Below are 24,053 nucleotides of genomic sequence, written 5' to 3'. Positions count from 1 at the left end.
CGGAAATTATGTTCCTGTCATACTAAAATCTTCAGTAGAAAAAACCACTAACACAACTGACCCCCACATGAAGGCATCACATTGTTTTCTGAAGAAAAAGGTTCACTCTTATTTTTTTGAGGAAGTACATCCCAATAAGAGATCCAACAGCAATGGAGAGAACAGGCTTATCATTAAAGTAAGTGCCTACTCAGGTGCAGACAAAGACAATGGCACATAAATCAGAAAGATCCATATACTATTTTTGGTATTTTTATGTTGAACACTTTTTGCTTTACCTTTGAGGACCCAGCAACAGAGTTATCTTCCACAGCTGACTGTGTGTTTATGCTACTCAGAAATGCAGGTTTCAATCTTGTATGGGATGTTCGACTAGAGAAAGGTGCTGTTAGACTATCATGCACATTTTCAAAGGCTGGGAAAAACATCTCACACATTATCTAGTCAATTAGAGAAAAAAAAAAAAAAGAAAAGGTAATAATTACAACATAGATGTTTATGTTTATGTGAACACAGAGCCACAAACTTCACTGTTTCTAGATGCCAAGAAGCTTGCAACATCCAAGACATTCCCCAATGCCCATGGGAAACCTGGATGGCAGTGCCCACCACAACCACAGTCACATTCCAAGGTGCTCTTCTGGTGCCCATCTCCCTTACCAAAGGATCCTGCTCCCCAACAGCAACAAGGGCAGCAGTTTGTTGCATGCTTCTCCTGATCCTACCCATCTCCATTTTGACCCTGCCTCCAGAACTCTTCAGATCATGCTTTCCCATCAAAGCCAGTTAACAAAGTTGTGTTTAAACATTCCTTGTGTTCTTCATCCATCTCCTCCATCCTCAAGCAGATTTAACCCCCAGCTTAAAGCCTGCTCCTCTTCTCACCAGTCCACACCAAGCATCTTGCCAAGTCCTCATCTCATTTTTATAAAAAGCTGCCTGTGTGGATGGTTCCAGAGAACCTGATGATGGGCTGTTAGCACTTAATGTGTCTGACTTCCCATAAGGAACAAAATGCTACAAAGACTGCAGGATTTTTCCAACACAGGGCAGCACGCAGCTTCCTCTCCTCAATCCTCTGCCACTTCCCACATAAAAGTCATTTTTTGGTGGGTCCTAAAATTAGCAGCCTCAAGCCTACGCAGTGGAATTCACAAATATATAATCCCTCCAGCTGAGGCATCAACCAAAACCAAGAGGTGCCTCACAAAGCATGATGCTAAAAAGGTTTATTGGATAACCTCCTGAATCAAACTATCCTTTGGGTGTTTACTATCACCTGAAATACCATGAATTTTACTTGGTTGTGGGATTAAAAGCAGCACAATGGCCAAATAGTTGGTAAATACATTTTATACCTTTTGGGCTTCTTTCTTCATTGAGCTCCATTCAGGATTTAAGGCAACACAATAAAGAAATTCCTTCAATGCTTCCTCAGTCCTTTCCAATCCAGAAAGAGCTTTTGCTTTCACATAATGGCCCTGTTCACACAAAGGAAACGTACAAATCTAGAGATCATTTCTGAAGTGGCAGCAATACACCTGAAAACAAACCTGAAAGTCCAAGTCATTCTGCAGGTGAAGAACAAGATGCTTTTCAGGTAACAACCTCTTTGACATGTGTGACTGAAAGAAATTCAGTACCTTCTGGTGAAAAAAGATTCCCCAGGAACCCTCTGCTGCATCATCCCTTGCCAAAGGCATTGCTCATTTCCGAGAGAAGAGCTGAGAATAAGGAGGGGTGTTTTTCCCCCCAGGGGCAAAGTCTACTACACATCCTACTGTGCTTGGATACACCAGAGAACAGTTTCACATACCAGGACAAACTTAAAAAGTAAGACATCTGCACAGAAAAGGCAGTGGCACAGGGCAGACTGGCAGTGTCAACTGAGAGACTTCATGAGAGTCAGTTCTCCTGAATGTTTTACTAGGACAGAGAGAATTTTTCACCTGTCTAATTTGGCCCAAAACCATCATGAATTTAGGGCAATGTATCAATGCTTAACCTGAAGCATTTTAGCCCACCCTACCTCTCCCATGTGTTCTGGAGTAACACATCCATGGCCAACAGCTACGGTAGCCAGCTTGGGAACAAATCCTACTTTACTTGTTACTAGTACCAAGAGTGGAATGCTTCACCTCTGAACTTACCTGCAAGTATCAAACTACAGTTCTAATTTGACTTCAGAAATTACTTCCTTTTCAATGAAAAGAAACGAAGTGTGCATTTAAACATTTCTCCCTTGCTTATTAGACAGAAGTGTGCTCTACAAGTCCACTCCTGACCCATGTGAACATCTCTGGGCTGTACTGAAAGCACAGCTTCATGCATCTAAGAGACTGGCTAGATGAGCAGATCCACTTTTCTTGCTTCATAATAATGTTGAAAGATCCAGTATCACACAATCTTCCTCAGCAGGTAACTCCCTCATTCTTTCAATACTGCTGTCCAAGCTGAGACCTGTTAAGATCTTTACCATCCCACTGGAATTGGAAGAAGGAAGCTTATGACAAAAGCAAGCAGCAAGCACTGCATAGGCCAGGTTAATAACACAATTATCATTTGGTGACCTGTACAAGAATTTACCAATTATCATTTGGTGACCTGTACACATCAATTCTCTCCAGGAGAGATACATTTTTCTTTTCCTCAATGCAGTAAGAAAAGATACTGTGAGGCCTGACCCTGACCTTCTTGCCTGGATGCCTGCACAGCCTCCATATAACCTTTTACATGCCTGCCATCACTGCCAGCATTACTGCACTGCACTGGGGAGCCTACAAGCTTGTTTGGACTTGTCCTTCAAGGCTGTAAGAGCAATGGCCTTATTTGACCTGCAAGGGAGGACTGAGGTGGGCTGTCCACAAAGTATCTAAAGATCCAACACCAGAAGTTAGGCCCAGGAACCAGAGGCCCCTATACTTCAGAGACTACCACTGCCACCTTCCCTTTCCTATTTTCATATACCCCTGACAAGCATCAGACTGAAAGGGAGATGCAAGCAGGACCATGAGTAGCAGACAGGAGGGCAGTTCTGTCTGCCTCTAAATAAAAACACAACTGGAAAACTCTCCCTGCCCTACAGAGTCTTAGTTTTCATAGCAACTGAAAAAGAACCAACTTATCAATAGCTCCAATGACTACTGCACACCAAGGAGTTTCACCAGTAACTCAGCAAGCCACTACATCTGTTACCAATAAGCCAAAAGATACTGGTAGGTGAACACTTGCGTCCTAGGAGCTACTCCCAGAATTAAGTTTAATTTTATGTTAGGTTTGGTTTTTTTAACTACACAGCTCATGTTTGAGCTAATCTCTGCTACTGGATGAGATGCTGCAATACAGAAAACAAAGCAGATGCCCAGAACTCCTGGAGAACATGGATTCTGGGTCAGCACAGCTTCTGTTGATGTCCTCACAAACATGAAAGCACAAGTGAAGTATGTCTGAGACACTGCTGGTTACGCCATGATGACAAATTTCATTTTCAATTACTTCTTCAGAGATGTGATTAATGAAACCTTTATCCGCCTACGACTGACACACATCACATTTCCATGGATTCAGGCAAACAAGACACTTCAAAAAAATATCTGAATGTACATTATTAATTTTTCTCCCTCTGCACAGAAACCCAGCCAGCATCAACCAAGATGGGATTCCTGACTTGATGAGAAATTATCCAAGACAGAGAAGCAAACTGGATGCAAGGGAAGATTATGAACTGCCTTGCAACATGAAAGGTTTTAATGGGTGACAGCACAGATAGCCTTCAGAGAAAATTACCTAACTTGCCAGAGACTTGGTGTTTCAGACAGCACCTCTCTGCCTGCTCTGTATTAGCCCTGACTGGGAATGGAGCACTAGATGCATAGTCCTGCCTGCTCAGGCAGGAGGCTCCTTAGTCTCCACAGGAAGACAATTTCTGCCTAAAATCCTTCCCCAATTCCCCACGCTATGCTCTCCCCACTGCTCAAACCTGTGCTGCAGTTTTGCTGCTGACAGGAGAGAGACTGACTGCAGATGTAATCCTAGGTGGGGTGAACTGTTGGACACTCAGTCCAGCCTCAAGCAACCAGTAGTAGTGAGGGGCACCACGTGCTTCTTCCATTTCTCCCTCCTAACATCATTTCTGATACTTGCTTCAAACTGCCCACTGCTCCTTGTAGCACATGCTTTGGTTATGAAAAAAATCCCAACCCCTCTATGAAACACCATGACACAGATAGACAGCACAGATATGAAATCTTAGGATTGAAGAGGGAAAGAAAATAATCCCTGAAATACAACGCAGGTGGCTTCTCAGCAAAACACACTGGCCAGCAGGCTGTCATAGTCACCCATTTCCTGGACACACATCCATCCCAGAGGGACCTGCAGGGCCATCCTGGGCTGATGGAGCCTTATAGACTGATTCTCCTGCCAAGCTGCAGCACAAGCTGTCACAGATAATAGGCACCATGACCAAAACCACACCACCAGCTGCCCACCACCAAAATCCCACCAGCCGGGGAGATTCTGAGGAGCTTCCAGACTTATTCTTTGAAGAACTTAAGACGTTTTTGGCCCTGTTGATGCCACGATGCTCTTTCAACACCACGCCCACCACAGAGAGAACTCCGAGAAGAAGCAGTTTTCATTTTGATCTTTACAAAGGGCAAGCACCGTACCGCAGGCCAGTGGGGTTTGCTCCGGCACAGGATGTCGGCGTCGTGAAGAGCTTGCTGGTAGTTCTTCATCAGCGTACAGAGCTCTGCCCGCTGTGCTATCAATGAACACTTGCAAGGAGCTGGAAAACAAAAACAGTCGCAAGGAACTTCATTAAAAGAAGTACCAGGACATGTTAAATACTATAACCTCATATCCAGCCACAGTAACAAAAAAAGTCACTGCTTTCCACCCACTGCATTTATACTCTCCTGTAATGGAAAAAAGGCAATTCCTTCATTCTTTCCTGCTTAAAATATATTCTTCTCACTCTGAAGCAATCGCTGTGTTTTATCTAACAGGACATATTTCATATCCACAAACAGGATGCCACTGCTTATTTACCTGTCTTGCTTACAGGGCACTTCAGAAAGCAAAAAGAAAAAAGCTGCAAATGTTTCTACTCTCAGTATGGAGAAAGAAATCACCAGAGCAGACCTTCAGCTAAAACGTTACCAGAAGCCATTAAATAACAAAAATGCATGCAGTCTTTACACTTCATATCCACTTGCCTTCCCCAGGGCAAGCAAACCTCTCATGATCACACACCTTGCCTCCACAAATTCATGAATCATTCAGTTCACATGGATTATAAAGTTCCCAAGCATTATTAATCTGTCCTTTCTTAAGCTCTCTAGAACACATGTTAATTTCACAGAAACACTGGCTGATCCATGTTCAGCCTGTCCACCAGGACCTTCAGCTCTCTTCTGCAGATCTGCTGTCTAGTCCAGCCCATCCTGTTGCACAGAGTTATCGTGTCCCAGGTGTACTTCCTTTGCAGAAGTAGGCACTGCTGGTCAGCTCATACTCCAGGTTGTTGGTTTGATGACAGCCCTGCCCTTCAACACATGAATCGCTTCTTCCTCTCCCAGTTTGGTGTCACTGACAATGTGCTCTTTCCTGTGATGGAAGCTGTTAGTAAGGTGCTGAACTGTGTCAACCCCATTACCAACAACACCTGGACAACGTCACTGGCAGCCATCTGCCCAGCAGCTCCCAAGCCACTAGGGATCACCTCATGCCCATGGTCCAGTCAATTCTCCACCTCCCTGCCACGTCCCCAGCTTGGCAAGGACACTGTAGCAGGCTGTGGCAGCATCCTTGCAAAATACACACTAAATCCCAAATAATGCTCTGCTTTTGTTCACTAGAACAGATATGTCATCATAGGTAATGAGATTTATGAGAGATTTACTCTTGGTCACTGGTGACCTTCATGTACTGGGAGAGGCCTCTGGAAGGCTGGAAGGGCGCTGCTGGCAGCTAAGTGCAGTAATCCTTTCCCAAACGTGAGCTGGTTAAAACTGTCAGAACTGGTAACAATCTTTAAAAAGGCTTCAAGGTGTGCTGAAAGACAGTACCACGTTTCTGTAACTTTTAAACTTCACATCCAAACTAGCTCACATCTAAACTTTTCCAACAAATATCCCCTTATGCGTGTTCACACACAGGGCTCCTGTCTCCATACTCTCTTCGGCCTGCTTTGGCTTCACTGTTTGGATCTCACTTCAGCACCAGCATCCTAAAAACACCCTCAGTAAGAACACATCACCCATACACAGCCCAGGTACAAGCACATATGCATGGACACACAGAGCAAGCACAACTGCTGCAGGTGCCACCACTCTTTAAGTTCAAGGACCTACAAGGAGGGATGGCCCAAGATCACATCCCCCTCCCACCTCCTCCCCTCTCTTGGGCTGATGCAGAATCAGAGCAAAGAATCAATTGACTGGAAGTTAATTCAACAGCAACAAATAAAGAGAAAGGTTGAAGAGGATCAGTTTCCCCTCAACTAGTTCACTGTCCAGCCACACAAACTTGAGTGCCAGGACACCGGATGAGAAGGAAAGAAGCAGCAAGGAGCGCTGCCTTTTTTGGCTGTTGCGTGGACTGACGCCAGATACACTAACTGCAGCATGGCATACCCTGGCTGATGCTTCTCCAACTGCTCTCAGACAGTGACAGCTAGAGACTACACTTAAAGAGCTCTGCAAAAGCTCACAAGGTGGGGTTCTGTGCTGGTTTCTGCTTGTGTGGTTTTATGGTGGTTTGTTGTGGTTTTTTTTAACTATTACACAGGCAGACTGCTGCATGCAGGGATCCACATTTCTACCTGATAGTTTTTAAAAAGACTTCAAGTTAAATGAAACTGAAAAGCAATTAACCTAAGATCTTCAAGTAAGCTTTTTGTTCCTTTTAGTAAATGCTCAAATACAAAATTATTTAGCTGCATTTGAACAGTAAGGAATTAATACTATATTTCCATCTTTGTAACTGCTCTAGGGTATCCAGCTGCAGGGTATGCTGAGGTGGGTAGAAGCAGCAAGCAGAGTTAGGCACCTCCATAGGAAAGCAGTGTGCAGGGTAGGGTATTTCTGACATCACAGGGAAAGGAAGCAGTGTGAGATTAGGGGACAAAGCAAGTCAGCTTGCTGCTTCTATTCACTACTGCACATTTTAACCACACTGATGCTTTCCAGCACTCTTCAGTGCCAACAGACCCAGAGAGAGAACAGGTTCATCAGCTCTTTTTCAGGAACTTATCTTCACTGCAAGAGTTTTAAGCAAAAAAAAAAGCCATTGCAGAGCACAACAGTGTGGGAAGAATAGCAGATCCTCCTGAAGCACAGTCCAAAGGGTCTCACAATACAAAGGGAAAATAAGCCAACCTGGAGGCAAGCCAGAAAAGCTACATGTATTCAAGGCTAGTACCTCTTGTTCCCTGAGACTCAGTCAGCAAGCAAAAGGTGTGGCCCATCTTGATGAGTAACTGGCAGGGAATGTTTAGTTAACTGAGAGAAAGGATAAAAAAACCCAACAAATCAAACAACTTTGCTAAAGACAACAGTATTTATGAGACTATAGTGTAACAAGTATTCTACAGGGAGAGGAAGCCTCTAGACTAGATGCCATAGCATCTAGTCTAGAGTGGTGCCTAGCCACCTCCATTCAGGCTCACCTCACTCACAGAGCAAGCAGTGCAGCCTGAAATCTTGCTGGCTCTACACCCAACCCATGCATCCCTAGTTCCCAGCCTCCTGCTATCAGCAGGACTGTCCCAAGAGGGTCTGCATACCATCAGGGCAAAGCCAGATGGACTGAAACCTCATTCTTTGTCCAACTCAAGGCTCACATGGAAGTGGGATGAAAAAGTGTATACCCACCCACAGCCTAAATAACTACAGGGTTTCTACAGAGCACCATGATATTGAGTTGTTCCATGCCACAGCAAATGCTGTGGTGAAAATAATAAGTCACAGAAGGTGGAAGGAGAGGGCTTGAGGATGTACAGAGTTTGTGAAAGCTGCTGGATGCCAGTATACAAGTATGCCAGTGTTCAAGACCATGCTCAGCAACGCCTTGAGCAACTCAATCCAGTTGCCTAGTGAAAAGCATCCCAGCCCATGGGACTAGACGATCTTTAAGGTCCCTTCCAACTCCTAACATTTTGATTCTACACTATAAGAACTGTCAAGTTTATTTTTTTTAATTAAAAAACAAACAAGCAAAGAATCAAACAAAAGACAAAACAAAAACAAGCAAAACCCACAAACAAACAAAACAAACCTGAAGAAACAACCCTAAAAGAAAAAGCTGCACAATAGTTAAAAGTTTGTTTTAAAATAATGCACCCTTTCTCTCTTTTGGAGATAAAGAGCAGAGAAAAAGATTTATTTTATGAAATGGCTCATTATTTCAGGCCATATTAAAAAAGAAAAGCATAGAAAATTTTACTGTTTCCACAATACCAGCAGATGGCATTTTGTGAATCCATCTCCTCCTGGGAATCTACAGCTGCACAGCAAAATTTATGTCCTTGTCAGCATCAGGGATGCAGTACTGAGGCTCCCATGATCTGCGGCTCGGGCAGCTGGAACACAGGGACTTCCTCCAAGACACAAGTCTTGGAAGTCTTCCCAAGCATCTCCCTTCCCCCCAGCCATAATTTCACTGTAACAGACAAAACCCTAGCCCATACAGGGCCCAGAGCAGAGGAATGTTTGGGTCTTTGCCTCCTGGACTCTCCTATGGACCACCAAATATTGCCTACCCTGAGTGTGGTTGTCAGCTTGGATTTCTTCAAAATCATTAATTCTCCTCTCACACCATGTTTGTGTGTTTGCTCATCTGCACATTTTTTATACTATGTTACAGAAGCTATCACCCAGAATTACTTTTCTAGATATGCCCAAGAATTCAAGTTTTTTAAAAAACTATTCTGCTGAGTTCGGGAGGCTGGTAGGAGAACAGGGCTCCCCAAAATCTCCTTGTGCCTGGAAGGCAGCTAGAGGAATTATGAGAATTTGCCCAACTGACCATAGATTATGATAGAAGTTTTACTGTAATAAACTACACAGTGACTTCTTCCAGGAACTCAGAACAGAAAGAACAAATTTAAAGAACTCTCTAACTCTCCTTATTTGATAATTCTTCCTAGAAAATTGCATCTTCTTCAAACCTATTTCAATACTAAGCGTATTTCCTGAAGGCATGAACAGAACTGAAAGTGTCATCACAGAAACCTTTCAGTATTGCTTGTAAGAGTCAGCCTGCACAGTATTTCAGTAGAAACTTCTCTCACATTTTAAAGAAATTTCTGCCCTGGAGAGAGAAAGAAACTTGGTTTGTTTTGCTACATTATGCATTTAATTCTGAACAATTCAGTATTGAAAGCCTTTTAATAAGCTTGAAAAATAATATAATATTTTTTTTTTCAGTGAGAAATAAGCAAGTTCTAGTAATTAGCTGAATAGCAAATTAGCTTTTCACCTCCAACTTCATGTAAGCATGACAAGTCCACACACAAAAAATGGATGCACAGGATTGTTTGGTAGGGAAAGAGGGGGTGGCAAAGAGAAAGGTGCAGTTTAGATAAAATAATTAGCAGAAGTAGTAAAGACATTCAGGACTTTAAAATAAAACTTCATTTCACAACAAAGATGAAAACCAGCTTCCCAAACCCGATTAAGAGGGACAATGACTATGACCACCTACTTGCAATCAGCAAACCCATGTTTTCTAAATCATCAGTCCACCTTAATTGGATTAACAACTGGACTTTGAAAGGTATACATATTTTCTGAATAACGTGGCTTTTCCTTCTTGCATTTAAATCACTGGCATTTTCCTGAAGTGGAGTAACCAAAGACCCCAGAGGAAATGTGCAAGAGCTTTTAGTGCACAGAGAATGCAATAAAAGATGGCTCTTCCTCCAGAAATCTACCTGTGCAACCCAGCACCCTTCCACAGCACTTAGAGACAGGCACTTGTGAACAGGACTCTGCAGGCATTTTCCCTGGGGGACCAAGGGACCAACACTGGCAGGCAGTAGTGTATGGCCTTAGGCACCCTTGAAATAGGTTGTGGTGAGGATGAGGAGCACAGGGCACCACCATCCTCCACTTGGAGCCTATGCCACCAATTTTTAAGGAAGATTTAATTTTAAGAATGATACTAATTTCTCTCAGGTCCCAGTATTTTGCTGCTCAAAAGTCTAGGCTTAAAAACCCAGCTCTTGTAGTGTGCTGAACAAAATGCTTTAGATTCTCAGCAGTCTTATTTCAGGCTCAGTAAGTCCTCAGTTAGGAAGCTCCATATGTTATTTAAAGCTGGACTGTCATCACTGCTAAGCACAGCTAATCACTGTTCCCATTATTACTCAGAGATACACTGTAAGGGAAGTTGTATGCTACCCAGAAGAGCTGCTACAGATGATGCAGCTCATTTTGCATCCTTGCTTTTGTGCTGTAGCTCTGGCCTCATGAGGAAGCATGCCCATTAACATTACATTATTACAAATTAATGTATTACCAATTACATTAACCTACAGTTTAGGTTCCATGTCCACAACTCCAAAGCCAATGATAACCTTCCTCTCAAATTCATGTCATGAATTGTAGCAGCAGAAGTCCGAAACTCAAGAAAGTCCCAACATGGAGCTAAGCACAATATATGAGATCATTGCTCCCTCCTATGCAAATCCTCATCTTTCAACACTCTGCTAGATGCCTGCTACTGTTTCCAGATAATACAACATGAAACAACACACTCTCCCTGTATTTTCAGTTCCCACTCCTACCCTTTGGACATTTGGGCTGCTTCACATGATGTACCCCAAGGTCATCTATGGCCTCTTGCCATCATATAATTAAAAACAGTAAGTACACAAATATGACTCATTTTTCAATGCTTACTAATTGACCCAGCATTTAGTTCAAGGCTGGGAAAGGTTTCCTACCAAAGCCTCAGTCACAATGGAATTATCCTCTCAAACAGCAGGTACAGAGACTGCCCCAAATCAAGACATCTACTGACTGAAGTATGACATAACAAGCAAAGATTCAAAACCAAAACAAAAAACATCAAGGGGTCAACCCCCCACCAGATGTTCAAAGCACCCAAGGAAAAGTTCTGATCTTCCCAAAGAAACAGGGACCTATGCTAGGTGCAAAAGAACCTGTGATTGCAAGGAGACTCCAAAGACACCATTGTACTTTGCGGACAAGGCGGGACCAGCCAAGTAGATCTCCCACAGTCACAGTTTATTTAACAAGATCAGTTTACAGCCAGATATTCTATCATAAAACTACCTTACCAGTGACAACATAGTTGCCTGCTTTGACACAACCACTACGTAAGCTACATTTCTTGAAGTTACCCTTCAGGTCTCTGTAACCTCTTTTTCCAGTTAAAGCTTGTTTCAGAATTTCTGACTTTTGCAAAAAAGGACCCTCTTGTTTCTCTGTTACTACCTCACTTCTTCTGTCCTCAAAACAAGCAGGTCCCTCAATACATTTGCAAAAAAGAAAAGAGTACTGCAAAACCCTACTAATTTTAAGATAAGGAAGCACAAGTCTTCTATAAATGTCTTTCAAAAGCAAGAGACATTCTGTTATACTTAATCAAAGAAAAAAAAAAGAGTATGCTGTTTGAAGAGACTTCAAAAAATCTTCAGACTTTAAGTAGGTATAGTTCATTCTCAACGATTGCTGAAGCAGTTCAATTATTTATAGGAAATTACATCTGGGTTACATACATGAAGGGGGAGGGGAAAATACAGTTCTGTACCATTTAAGATGGGGTAAGTTACATGAGCAACGTTAATTACTTTTTTAAAAAACACAGAAAAAAACCCCAAAAACCCAAAGGAAGACTGTCTACTGTACAACATGATGCCTTCTCCCCTTTGCCAGTGATGAATAAGCCTCCTGACCACTTTGGCTCTGGTCTTGCAGCTCAGCAATGCCTCTGCCTTCAGCAGACCCTCTGCAAGCAGGCAAAACCTTCCAGAGATCCAAGTACAGGACCTGAGCACTCAGCCACAAGCTCTGTACAAACCAAGAGTAACATGAGCTTCTCCTCCAAATGACTTGACATGTTTCCAGTAGTGACATACATGAAGTATTTACTACTATTTTCCAAGCCCTAATTCACAGTAAAATGGGGGGGGGGGGGGGGGGTAGAAGTGGGGGAGGCACTGTGGGGCAGAACTCTGAAAAATATTTCAAGTTTAAAAATAACTCTGGGATTACTGCAACAGTCTCTAAGTAACCTTGATTCCTACTTTTACATGTTTTTCTGTCCATGTAGAACAGGGCAAAGAGGTTTTGGACACACACTTTAAGTGGATTCCAAGACTTTACAGAGGGATTCCAAGATTTTACAGAGGGATGGGAAAGTTCCTTTTTTAGCACAACTCCTCTAAGCAGCAAGCAACTACTATTTTTTGTAGCAGGTAATTTCAGAAACACTACCTCTCATTATTCAGTTAAAGTCACCTTACATCAGGAGGTAAAAAATTAAATATTCTTCTGATAAATTATTAAAATGACTGAACCAGTTGCTGTTGTAGGAGGTATGACAGCTGTCTACCATGACTTTTTTGTTGGTTTTGCTAAATGGCTGGTACAATATCAAAGACTTACTTCTTTACTACTGCAAACAGGAAAGTATACCCAAGACCCTGTGAGGAAGGAAGATTTGGCAAACATCTTTTTTATCATATCAGGAAAAGACAAATGACCTTATCTTTAATAGCAGCCTTCTATAGATGGTATACAAAAGAAGAGACCGTTAAAGTATTCTAATATATATAATGCACATACAGGTGCATATGGATGCTCTCTAGCAGTTTTCTTTGAATAAGACTTTGGTGCACCATTAACAAGGGTACAACCTTAGAAAATGGCAGAATTAATAAAATGCATACAATGGCATCAACAATCTCTACAAAAACTTAAGCACAGCTCTCTCTAAAGACAATTCAGTCCCTTTACAGACTGGGGATCTTTGCTTCTTCTGACCTTGACCCAGGATTAACAGAGAAATCCATCACTAGTCAGGGCTGCAGTAGGAAAGCACCTGAAGAGTGTACCACCAGTCCACCAAGAAATTCTGATCACCCTTTCCCACCCTTATCTGAAACAACTTAGACACAGACATAGAAGGAAAATGCCCAAGCAAATTATTCCTGGGGCATGGCAGAACACTTGCCAACACCCATCTTATGGCTGTAAGCACTCAGTCTAACTCAAAGAATGCTTGGCTTGAAGTTTACCTATGCCATGCTCTCCAGGAAGGAGTGCAACCCCACGATCTAGCATTTACCTGGCAGGAAAATCTACAGCAATTGCTCTTGAATCAACTCACACTGAAGGTCTGTAGCTCCTTTTGTCTTTTTTCTACTGCCTCCTGGCTTGCCCCACCCCCTTAATTCAATTCTTACAAAGAGAGAATTTGGTAGGCATCAGATAAATTTCCATTAATTGCTTGACCACAAAAGTAATTAGTGTTGAGTGGCCACAATAAGCTTTCTTTTGGATCAGACCAATTTATGATGATCATCCACTGGGATGAGAGGGGAGGGCTCTCCAAGGTCTGGCCGAGAGAGGCAGATTCTCCTCTTTCCACCAAAGCTCACAAAAGCATCTGCATTTTGTTCCTAGCAACACCACAACCACCACGCTGTGGGCCAGAGGTCAGTGAGCAGCTCTGCACTCCCAGAGACCAGAGCATCCCCAGCAGGCACACAGCAGCATCTCCCTTGCCTGCCCTGTAGCACTGCTACCTCTAACACTACTTTGGGCTTGGTACAAACTCACCTCCTCTCCTTGGCCTTTCCTACACCATCCTTTATCCACTTGAAACAAAGACCCACACAGATGTATGTGCAAAGGAGCCCTTTCTTCCTAAGGCCTCAATCTGTCACTGTGTTTTGAAAACTCTATGATACAGCTGAGCTTCATCTCCTATATGCTCATTCTGGAAACCTTGGCAGGGGCGGAACTAAAATCCTGAGCAATGTGAGTGGCTGCATGCATTAGCTATCCCCCCCTGCCCCAGGACAAACATAGTTCTGCTCAGAAAGAGTCCATCACACTAGAAGTAAACACAATCACTTTGAGTGTTTGCTGAGCTCTTACAGCCTTCCAGAAACAATGATCTTCTCGAGCCTGATAAAACTCTGCAGCAGTGGGTAACTACACACTGAAGCAACATGTCTCATGTAGAAACAAGCTGTCCCAGAATACCAGCATTCAGATAGGATGTGTGCCACCCTCAGGGCTGGGACCCAACCGTACAGCACACAGCAAGCAAAAAAAAATCCACACATCACATCACAGGAGCCAGGGCAGGGTCACCCCTCCACACCCCAAGAAGCTAATTTGAGATTAGGGTCAGGTGGGCACAAGGTCACAGCCCTTCCCAGCAGAGCCACAGCCCTGTGGGCAGGCTTGAGAGACCACCCAGGACCTGTAACATGAATGCTGTCTAATGAATGCACCCTCATCCCAACGAGAGCTTCATCTCTTTTAGAGCTGTACCTGGGAAAAGCTCTATTCACAATCTTCCCAATGAAGCAAGAGCTACCTGTTGCCTCTGTAACTGAGAACTGCTTTGGAGAAATAAATTAAAAAAAAAAACAAAACAAAAAACAAAAACAAAACCAGAACACACTCCCAAAAGCACATCCTCAAAATAAATTTATTTGTCACTGAAATCTAGCTTACTTTAATTTCAGGCACACAGCTTAAAGAGTCTGTATGCCTGATATAAGGAAATAACTACTCCTCCCAAGCACAGTCCCTCAGAGAGTACCTCCATCAGCAAGAGCAGCAGGTTAAAGAAAAAAGGGTGCAGAAAGCACATACTGCACAAAGAGGCTCCAACCAATAAACAAAAGAAAACAACCCCACAAACAAAGCAATCCCACACACATATATCATATATTTCAGTTTAACTAACCTAGGAGTCCAATCAAAAGGCTAGTTAGAAGAGAAGGGATGTCAGAGAGGAAGCCCACCCCACACAAATGAAATTCAGAAAGCTGGGGTAACAGCCATGAGAGCAACATTTGGACAATACTTGATATTATGATGGCTGAACAGCATAAAGCTTGGCACAAAAAATGATCCATCTGGAAACAAATGCTTTCTTTCAAGCAGCTTGACATGTGCTTGCTCTGAAGCTGTGGTAATTAGATACCTTACAATAATGGAGGATCTATTACAATGTCTACAGCAGAGGAAAAAAGAAAGGTAGTGACTTTGTATAATACAGCAGAGATCACCTCTCAAGAGGACTGGAAGGATCAAATAGCAAAGCTGATTTTCTTAAGAACAAAAAACCCCACTCAACCACACCTGAATCCATATCAGACTACAGTAGTGAACATGGGAGCAGCACTGCTGTTGTAAATGTGATAGTTAAGGATAAAAGATGAACATACTCACTGACAGTATGAGTTTGTAAGACTAACTAGTTCAACTGGAAAAAGCTGACAACTTGAAGGCATGTAGATCTCTTCCCAGGCCTGAAATATGTACCAGACATTCCAGATTGCACCAGAAATGTAATTCAAGAATTGAAGCACCTCAAGAACTAAAGTGTCAATCGAGAGAAGGTCACAATCAAAACGAGCAAAATGACAGGAAAACTTGCTTTAATATTGCATCACACAAAGCTAGCTGTAACAAATAGAGTAGGAAAGTATTTCACAAAAAACACCAGTAAAAAAATCCCACTGAAGTATGTGTACTGCCAAGAAACCTGGAATTTTACCTAACTTTATATCACAATTGTATTATCAATGTGTTCATGAGCCTGCAGTCACTAAAAAAAAAAAAAAAAAATTCAAATAGCCAGGCCCTTGACACGCTTGTGCAATACACAAGCATTTGGAGGTTGTAAAAGGCACTTATCTTCTCACACATCAGAAGTGGGTTCAGCCAGGAGTAGAGGAAACTGAGAGGACACCTCATCACAATTTACAGCTTCCTTACAAGGGGAAGTGGAGGCCCATGCACTGATTTCTTTTCCTTGGTGACCAGGGACAGGACCTGAGGAAACAGCATGAAGCTGAGTCTGGGGAGGTTTAGGTTGGATTTTAGGAGAGATTTTTCACCCAGAGGGTGGCTGGGCACTGGAAGAGGCTCCCCAAGGAAATGGTCATAGCCACAAGCTTGATAGTTCAGGAAGCTTTTGGACAATGCTCTCAGGCACCTGGTGCGACTCCTAGGGCTGTCCTGTGCTTTTTAGTCACTCACATGCTAACATTTCAACACTGAACAGTTGGAAGAGTTGTGGGGTTTTTCCTTATTTACCATGATACTTGGCTGGAAAACAAGAAGGCAACTTCAGCATGCAGAAGAGCAGTGAACGTGTGGCAAGAATTTAAGAACACAAGGCTCATACACAGCAGTTCAATTTGTGAGGAACAGCACCAGCACGCACAAAACATCAAAAAAGATGATGGGCTGGGGGCATGGGCTGCCCTTCATCAGTAGGAATTTGGATCCACTACAGGGAAGTTTCAACATGTAAGCCTCTGGAATTTGGATTTCAAAAGCTAGCAAGATACCTGTTATTATTTCCAATTACAATTTTATTAAAAAGAAAAGATTCAAGTTCACTGACAGAGTGAGGACCTTCTGAATGGATTCCCAGGCTGCTTGGGAAATCACTGAAGACAGAAATAAGGACACTGCAAAGGAGTGGCCCTTGAGGCCCTGATGCACAACAGCCATGGCTGGAGATTGTACCCCAGGGAGAGGAAGGAGAAAGACACATGCTGTGTGAGAACACCAGCAGCACACCACAGTCTTCCCTCTCCTTTCACCCCCATGCAGACACAGCAAGAAGCAGAGACAACAGTGAGAAATAGTTCTCTAAAAAACTCTTCAAACATTAATTTCATTGATGAGATGCTATTTTTCCCAGCAGTAGGACCCTGAACCCAAAATATTAGGATGCTTCCCTACTGAAAACTCACCGTATCCACCAGTGACCTACATTAAGCCTCTCCTCTCCCTCTGCTTCACCTTCCTTCTTGGGCTCCATCCTGCCCTACTTTAACAGGGATTACTTCAGCTAAACCACATAATAGTTTTATAGGATAGTTTTCAGATAGGACTGAAAACTTGTCACATCTAGCTGGGAAAGTGGAAGAAACAGCAGAAGTAATGCTTTCCACAGCCAGTACCAGCTGTGAGTAGATAGTATGTTATGCTATCCCATCCCAAACTCTTCTATCTCCAATGCCTATCGTTAAGCCGTGGCAAAAAACTGAAAGTGAGTCAAGGACTGGAATAACGGTGAAATTGTTTCTCTCCACAACAAAAGAAATTAAAAGAAATAATAATCAGAGCCATTTATCCCTGCATGTAACAGCTAGGATCAAGGAACGTGATTTTTAGTCAATGCGGGGAAGGAGCTCATTGACAGAGGAGCGGCACAATTTTCCCTACGCTTGTCTTTCAAAGACATTTACCCGCAGGATTTCGTCAGTGTTAAAACGACGGAGGCATTCTCCCCCCTTCCTCCTCGATTAAACCGGACATCCATCTCGCTGAGAGCGGAGGAGCGGCAGATCGCGGGGGCTGTGCCGAGCTCACGGCTCTCCCCGCCGCACGCCTCTCAGCCATGCCCGGTGCCGTACCACCCCCACCGCTCGCAGGGCAAACAGCCGGGCGCACGCACACATCCACTACTACAGGGCTACAACCGAGCGAGCAGCATCCACCTACTACTCGGCGCAGAACCTGAAAACAAGCTAGTTTTGATAAACTAAGGCTGCCACCGGTTTGGCAGAGGAGGAAGGCAGGCATCATTATTATTTAAAGCCAAGCTTTTCAGAGAACACCATGCACACAGAAATCCTGCGTTGTCAACAAAGAGGCTACGCTCAAAACACGAGTGGACTGTCTCTCCAACCTTGAGAATTTTGCACAGTGCAAGACAAAGGAAATTTTCTGAGCCTTTACACCTACTGATATACCATCAGATGTTTTCAAAGCTTTTATCTTGCTAAAGGTGCAGCTGCACGTAGCTGAATGAATCTGATCCACACACTCATTTCTTCCAGGAAGCCGCGGCGCGGCTCAACACGACCACTACTGCGTATCCTACGCTGAATGATGGCTTCCCCATAAATAGGAAAGCGGGTTTTCTAGAAATACTGCATAATGAGTCATCGGCAGCGAACAGCTAAACGCCAAGCACCTTCAGAGCAAGGACAAAAATACCAGTGGAACAAAAATAGCCATTCACTGGAGCAGGGGGCGGGCGTGAGGAGACCCGCTGGCAGGATTCCTGCTCGTAGCCTCCCGCAGGCTCCCTCTCCCACCACTCACCGCATGCCCCCTCCCCGCCCGGCTCCGGGGCCAGCCCGGTGGCGGCGGCCAGCGCTGTCCCCGCCGCGCCCCCTCCTCCTCCTCCTCCCGCCGGCGCCACTCACCCATCTCCAGGGCCTGGTTGTACTTCTCCAGGGCGGCCGGTAGCTCCTGGCGCTCCCGCAGCGCGTCGCCCTCGGCGCGGAGCCGCCGCGCCCGGCTCTCGGCGCCGAACCACTTGTGCAGCAGGTTGCCCAGCACCACGTTGACCCGCGGGCGGCCGGCGGCCGGCGGCAGCGCGGCGGCGGCAGGGGTCGGCTCGGCGGGGCGGCGCGGGCGGTGGCAGCGGCCGCAGTCGCCGGGCTCGGCGCAGCGGCGGCAGTGGGTGTGCCCGCAGTGCAGGGTCACCGGCTCGCACAGCAGCCGCCGGCACAGCGGGCAGGCGAACAGCTCGGGCGGGCGGCAGCACGCCGGGTCGCCGAGACTCTCGCCCTCCGCCCCGCCGCCGCCGGCCGCGCCGCTCCCCCAGGGCGGGAGACGCAGCTCCTTGTCGCGGATGCTGAGAGCGACACTCTCCGCCAGCTCCCGCAGCTCCTCGGGCCGCAGCCGCGCCAGCCGCGCCGCCGCGCCGTAGGCGTCCAGCGCCTCGGCCATGCGGCCGGCCCTGGCCAGCGCGTCGGCGCGGCGGAGGCACAGGCCCCGCTCGGGCTGCGGCAGCCCCGCCAGCTCGGAACCGTAGATCTCGGCCGCCAGCTCGAAGTTGCCGCCGCGGAAGGCCTCCTCCGCCACCTGCAGCATCTCGGCGCAGGGTCCCCCCGCCGCCGCCGCCCTCGCCCCGGCCCCGGCGGCGGGCGGCAGCGCGCAGGGCCCCGGGCCCAGCTCCATGCCCGCGCGGCGCCGCCGGCCCCGGGCCGCCCTACTCCATGCTGGGCCCGCGGCGCTGCCGACTCCGGCTTCTTCCTGGGAGGGGACGGCGACGGAAGGGAGGGAGGGAGAGGGGGCGTGTCACATCTCTGCAGCAGGGGGGCGGCTCCCGGGAGGGGGAAGGGGGAACGGGGAGCGGCGGCGGGGATGGGGAGGGGGGGACGGGGGGGGACGGACCGGCTCCTGGCTTATGTAAGGGGCGAGTGGTTGGGTAAAAGCACCGGAGGCCGGCAGACCGCCCGCCCTCCCCGGGGGCAGCGGCGGCACGGCGGGAGCTCCCCCTTCCCTCCCTCGGTGCCCGCCCGGCCGCCGCTGCCAGGTGCCGGTGCCGCACGTGCCCGCCCCGCACGTGCCCCTGCGCCGCCGCGCCCGCACGTGCGCCCAGTCCGGCGGCGGCGGCTCCAGCAGCGGGAGCGGGGCCGGGGGGGCTTCCGCCGTGCGGCTCCTGCCGAGCTCAGCCTCTTCCTTCCCGTTTCCTGGTGCCCGGCGTTAACCGCTTCCTCGCCGGGGCCGCCGGACCCTCCTGTCCCGTCGCCTCCAGTCCCGCCGCGCCCCGGGACCCCTCGGTGTCCCCCCGCCGCCGGACACGGCCTCTCCGTCAGCAGCACCGCACCGTGTGAGTCAGGGAGCGTTATCGGTTGTTTATTTTAATTTCTCTGGTCCCCGAGAAAGCAGGTACTTGCTGTCTCTTAAATAAATCAATACACAAATAAAAAAATAATAACATTTCCCAAACACCACAACTGTTAGAAAAAAAATCTTTTTCTCTAAGTGGCAGCCTCGCCAGCACAGCTTGGGATCCACGAGTCGTGCTGAGCGCTGGCTTGTGTATCGGCAGCAACAATAAAGATAATGCAGCTGGAAGTTAGTTAATCATGCGTGAGTCAGAGAGGAATCCAACTTGCTCCGCAGGAATAACAGGAGCGGGGGAAAAAAGAATAAGTTCGGCAACGTTTATTTTAGACACAGCTGTAAACAAACTACTCTGAGAAGCGGAAAGCCTGTCAATCCAATGGGGAGAGACCCACATCCAGCTGCTTTTTGGGCTGCAGATGGACAGCAGAGGGGATTTTTGGCTTTGCCTCTCTTGTTAGGCCTCTGGCCCCCAGCTAATCAGGAAAATTTCATTCATTAAATATTGTACCAAACAGTCTTGATACTATGAAAGTGTACAGATTTTCTAAAATAGTAAGATGCTAACTTTCTTTAGGTGTATGTCATACTGCACAGTCAGGCTTAAGTAAGCATCAATATTCACATTGGAGTAAGCATGACCACAGGATCCCAGCTGACAGCAAGGAACAGGACCTTTGTTCCTCAGATCCTCAGAGCCATTCATGACAGATAAAGGATACCCGGGGACTGCCAAGAGAGCACCAGCCATCCTAGCCCCTCCAGCACCTCTGTAAAACCCTCCCCTTACTTTCATCATAGATGAGAAACTGTAGCAAGACTGACTCTGGGATGTCTGGATCAATAAAGAAGCAGGTGGATGATGGCTATAGAAGTATTGCTGGTTTTCAGAACAGTAATACGTTTGCACTAAGTTGCTCCATGACTTATCCATTTTGCAGTGTTCATGTTCTAACAGTTGATTCTTTGGGCAATGTTCACTTCTCCAACAATTGTACCAACTTCCTTGGCTCAAGGCTTCTACCCAGAAGGTGACCTTGGCATCCTGTTGGTATTTCATCATTCCCTTTCTTGACACGTTCTTAACTTGCAGTTAAGATGGGATGGAATCCCATTGCCATTTTATATAAGTCACTTAGGGACATTATTCACAGCATAGAGAGGACAGAAACACGGTGGCTCGTTCTAGTCTGTGGTATCAAGGACAAGCCACGGAATCTTGGACAGATGATGAAAATGTGGACTCAGTGCTAGAGTTACCTCACGGCATTATTTTCTCATTCCTATGACTCCAATATGGAAGAGCAGCATTTTGGCTGACTGCCCCCATCCCACTCATCTGGTGATTAGGCTCTTTGGCTGGGAACTCCCCAGCAGCCCTCCTTGCTTTCCTGAAGAAGGAGACAGCAGGCAAGTCCATCCTGTCACACCACTTTTCTCCACGTGTCTTTGGACTGCTGTGTGTGATAAATGGATATGATTTGTGCTAATTAAATTGTAACTATATCAATATTTTAGAAAATAATTGTTATAAAATAATTAAGGAAAAGTATATGTGATTAGTGCTACAAAGCAGATGGACCACTTTGCAGACGTTACATGTGAAAAACAGGATACAGGATGTAGTATTGAGATAAGCAAGATCCCAAAGCAGAATCAGCCTTGGGATGAACAAAGTTGGGACGATTCCAAGTATGGAATCTAAGTTGTGGTTTAATCTATGAAATAATAAGGCTTATTTAGAACATAATGCTTACTTACATAACACAAAGCTTAGTGCACATGTGCAACCTGTAAGATTATTCAGAGGACAGAGAGGAAGACAGTGAGCCTTCCTCTGAAAAGACCACCAGAAAGCCAGGAGACCCCCTAACAACAAGTGGAGCATGCAGTAAGCAGTATAGTGACGTAGATTTCAAGAATCAAAAATAGGAGGGGATTTACAGAAAAATATTGATCAATATGTATTAGCATATGGAATATAAGTTTAGTTTGGATTCCTTTGTTTCGTACATGAGGCAGGGTGAGAAGCCCTCCCTGTGCCCCGGTCGGTTTTGCTTATGCTTTATATGAACCTTAATCATAGTTAATTAATCACTGCAAATTTTTTTTTTTTGCTTCATTATATTTAATACACTTGATTGTATTAATTTATATAAAATTGCTGTTCAGTTCAAATTCCTGCTAAATTCAATTTTGTTGTTTATTAAATTAGACATATAGAACTTCATTCATAACAATACTAAGGTATTAACCTTCTTTAGATGTATGGTGTTGATGTCATACTGCACAGTCAGGCTTAAGTAAGCATCAATATTCACAGTGGAGTAAGCATGACCAAAGGATCCCAGCTAACAGCAAGGAACAGGACCTTTGTTCCTCAGATCCTCAGAGCCATTCATGACAGATAAAGGATACCCGGGGACTGCCAAGAGAGCACCAGCCATCCTAGCCCCTCCAGCACCTCTGTAAAACCCTCCCCTTACTTTCATCATAGATGAGAAACTGTAGCAAGACTGACTCTGGGATGTCTGGATCAATAAAGAAGCAGGTGGATGATGGCTATAGAAGTATTGCTGGTTTTCAGAACAGTAATACGTTTGCACTAAGTTGCTCCATGACTTATCCATTTTGCAGTGTTCATGTTCCTAACAGTTGATTCTTTGGGCAATGCTCACTTCTCCAACAATTGTACCAACTTCCTTGGCTCAAGGCTTCTACCCAGAAGGTGACCTTGGCATCCTGTTGGTATTTCATCATTCCCTTTCTTGACACGTTCTTAACTTGCAGTTAAGATGGGATGGAATCCCATTGCCATTTTATCTAAGTCATTTAGGGACATTATTCACAGCATAGAGAGGACAGAAACACGGTGGCTCGTTCTAGTCTGTGGTATCAAGGACAAGCCACGGAATCTTGGACAGATGATGAAAATGTGGACTTAGTGCTAGAGTTACCTCATGGCATTATTTTCTCATTCCTATGACTCCAATATGGAAGAGCAGCATTTTGGCTGACTGCCCCCATCCCACTCATCTGGTGATTAGGCTCTTTGGCTGGGAACTCCCCAGCAGCCCTCCTTGCTTTCCTGAAGAAAGAGACAGCAGGCAAGTCCATCCTGTCATGCCACTTTTCCCCACGTGTCATTGGCCTGCTGTGTGATGCTCCTTCAGCTCCATCTGTCCCTTCTGATAGGCGGTGATTTGGGAGGCTCAGGGGCTCAGGGGCTGGTGCTGGACATGGCCCCCATTTGCTGTTGTGCAGGTGTCGTGCCAGGCTGGCATGCTGGGACGGCTCCAGCCCTTTCCTCATCAATGCTTAGCAGGTGCTTCTAGAGGAACCTCCCATGAAGTGAGGCTACTACTTTATTTAGCAGCGTGATCAATAGCCTCTTGGCACGCAGCCTCTGCTTTCTTCCAAGACATTTATTTGTAAGAGAACAAAATTACCTCACTGCTGTTCCAACTGGCACAGCTTTTCTCTGCTTCCCAGGAGCAGAACTGCTTGCCACCTTGTGTCTGAGCACACCTGCGTCACTCTTCACCCCGATGCCTATTTTGGGGCTGTGTTCTTTCACAGGCCTTCTTGCTCCAGAACATGGTTCATTTGTACATCTGGCTGCACTTGTATTTGCTTTTTTCTTATCTGAGCAAAAAAGCCACTTTAATGCAGCTGCCTTTTGCAAAATTGATAAGAATTCACTGAGCTGCAGATCTTGGAGGGACGATGAAAATGTGGACTCACCACTTGAGCCACCTCTAAGTATTAATAATTATCAGGAAAGAATGATAGACAAAGAAACAGCAAGAACCAGGGGGAAAGAAACAAAAGTAAAATTATTAAAAATGTATACTTAAGAAGCTCATGCTTCTTACTGAAATTATCAGTAGTATGCCTACCACAGCAAACGTGACATGGGGACTCCAGCCAAGAAAGACCAGTGGAACAGGTGCCCCATGACACGGTCATGTGGTCTATGGCTTCTTGCTGGACAAACTACAAGCAACTGATTGCAACAGCCACAAAACAGAATGGATTTTCCATAAAGGAGCTGAGAGGTGACAAGACACCAAGTTGATTTATAATTTTTGTTTGAAGAAAACCTGTAGCTGCTGCATAGGATTGAAATGTTGCCTACCACAGGAAATAAAGGACCACCTCTTGTACTCACTA

At 45.5% G+C, this 24,053-nt stretch overlaps 1 protein-coding gene across 2 annotated transcripts in view; it reads right to left on the bottom strand.

The window, feature by feature from the left end:
- Window positions 1–19,403, bottom strand: part of LONRF2 (LON peptidase N-terminal domain and ring finger 2) — a 34,118-nt gene extending 14,715 nt beyond the window's left edge. The window contains exons 1-4 of one of the 2 annotated variants that reach the window (XR_004980102.2): window positions 18,449–19,403; window positions 4,671–4,789; window positions 1,359–1,481; window positions 279–440 (exon numbers count right to left, since the gene is read on the bottom strand). Coding sequence is in view for 1 of the 2 variants with exons in the window: in XM_036382057.2 (XP_036237950.1) it covers window positions 279–440; window positions 1,359–1,481; window positions 4,671–4,789; window positions 18,449–19,208 (1,164 nt within the window). In the remaining variant the exon portion in view is untranslated. The remainder of the gene's footprint in view (window positions 1–278; window positions 441–1,358; window positions 1,482–4,670; window positions 4,790–18,448) is intronic. The other variant, XM_036382057.2, reaches the window with a different exon arrangement.
- Window positions 19,404–24,053: the final 4,650 nt, after the last annotated feature.

Source organism: Molothrus ater, chromosome 2 (assembly GCF_012460135.2).
Source record: "Molothrus ater isolate BHLD 08-10-18 breed brown headed cowbird chromosome 2, BPBGC_Mater_1.1, whole genome shotgun sequence".
NCBI classification, from domain to species: Eukaryota; Metazoa; Chordata; class Aves; order Passeriformes; family Icteridae; genus Molothrus; species Molothrus ater.
Note: the sequence above shows the minus strand (reverse complement) of the source record. Positions and strands in the feature narration are given on the sequence as shown.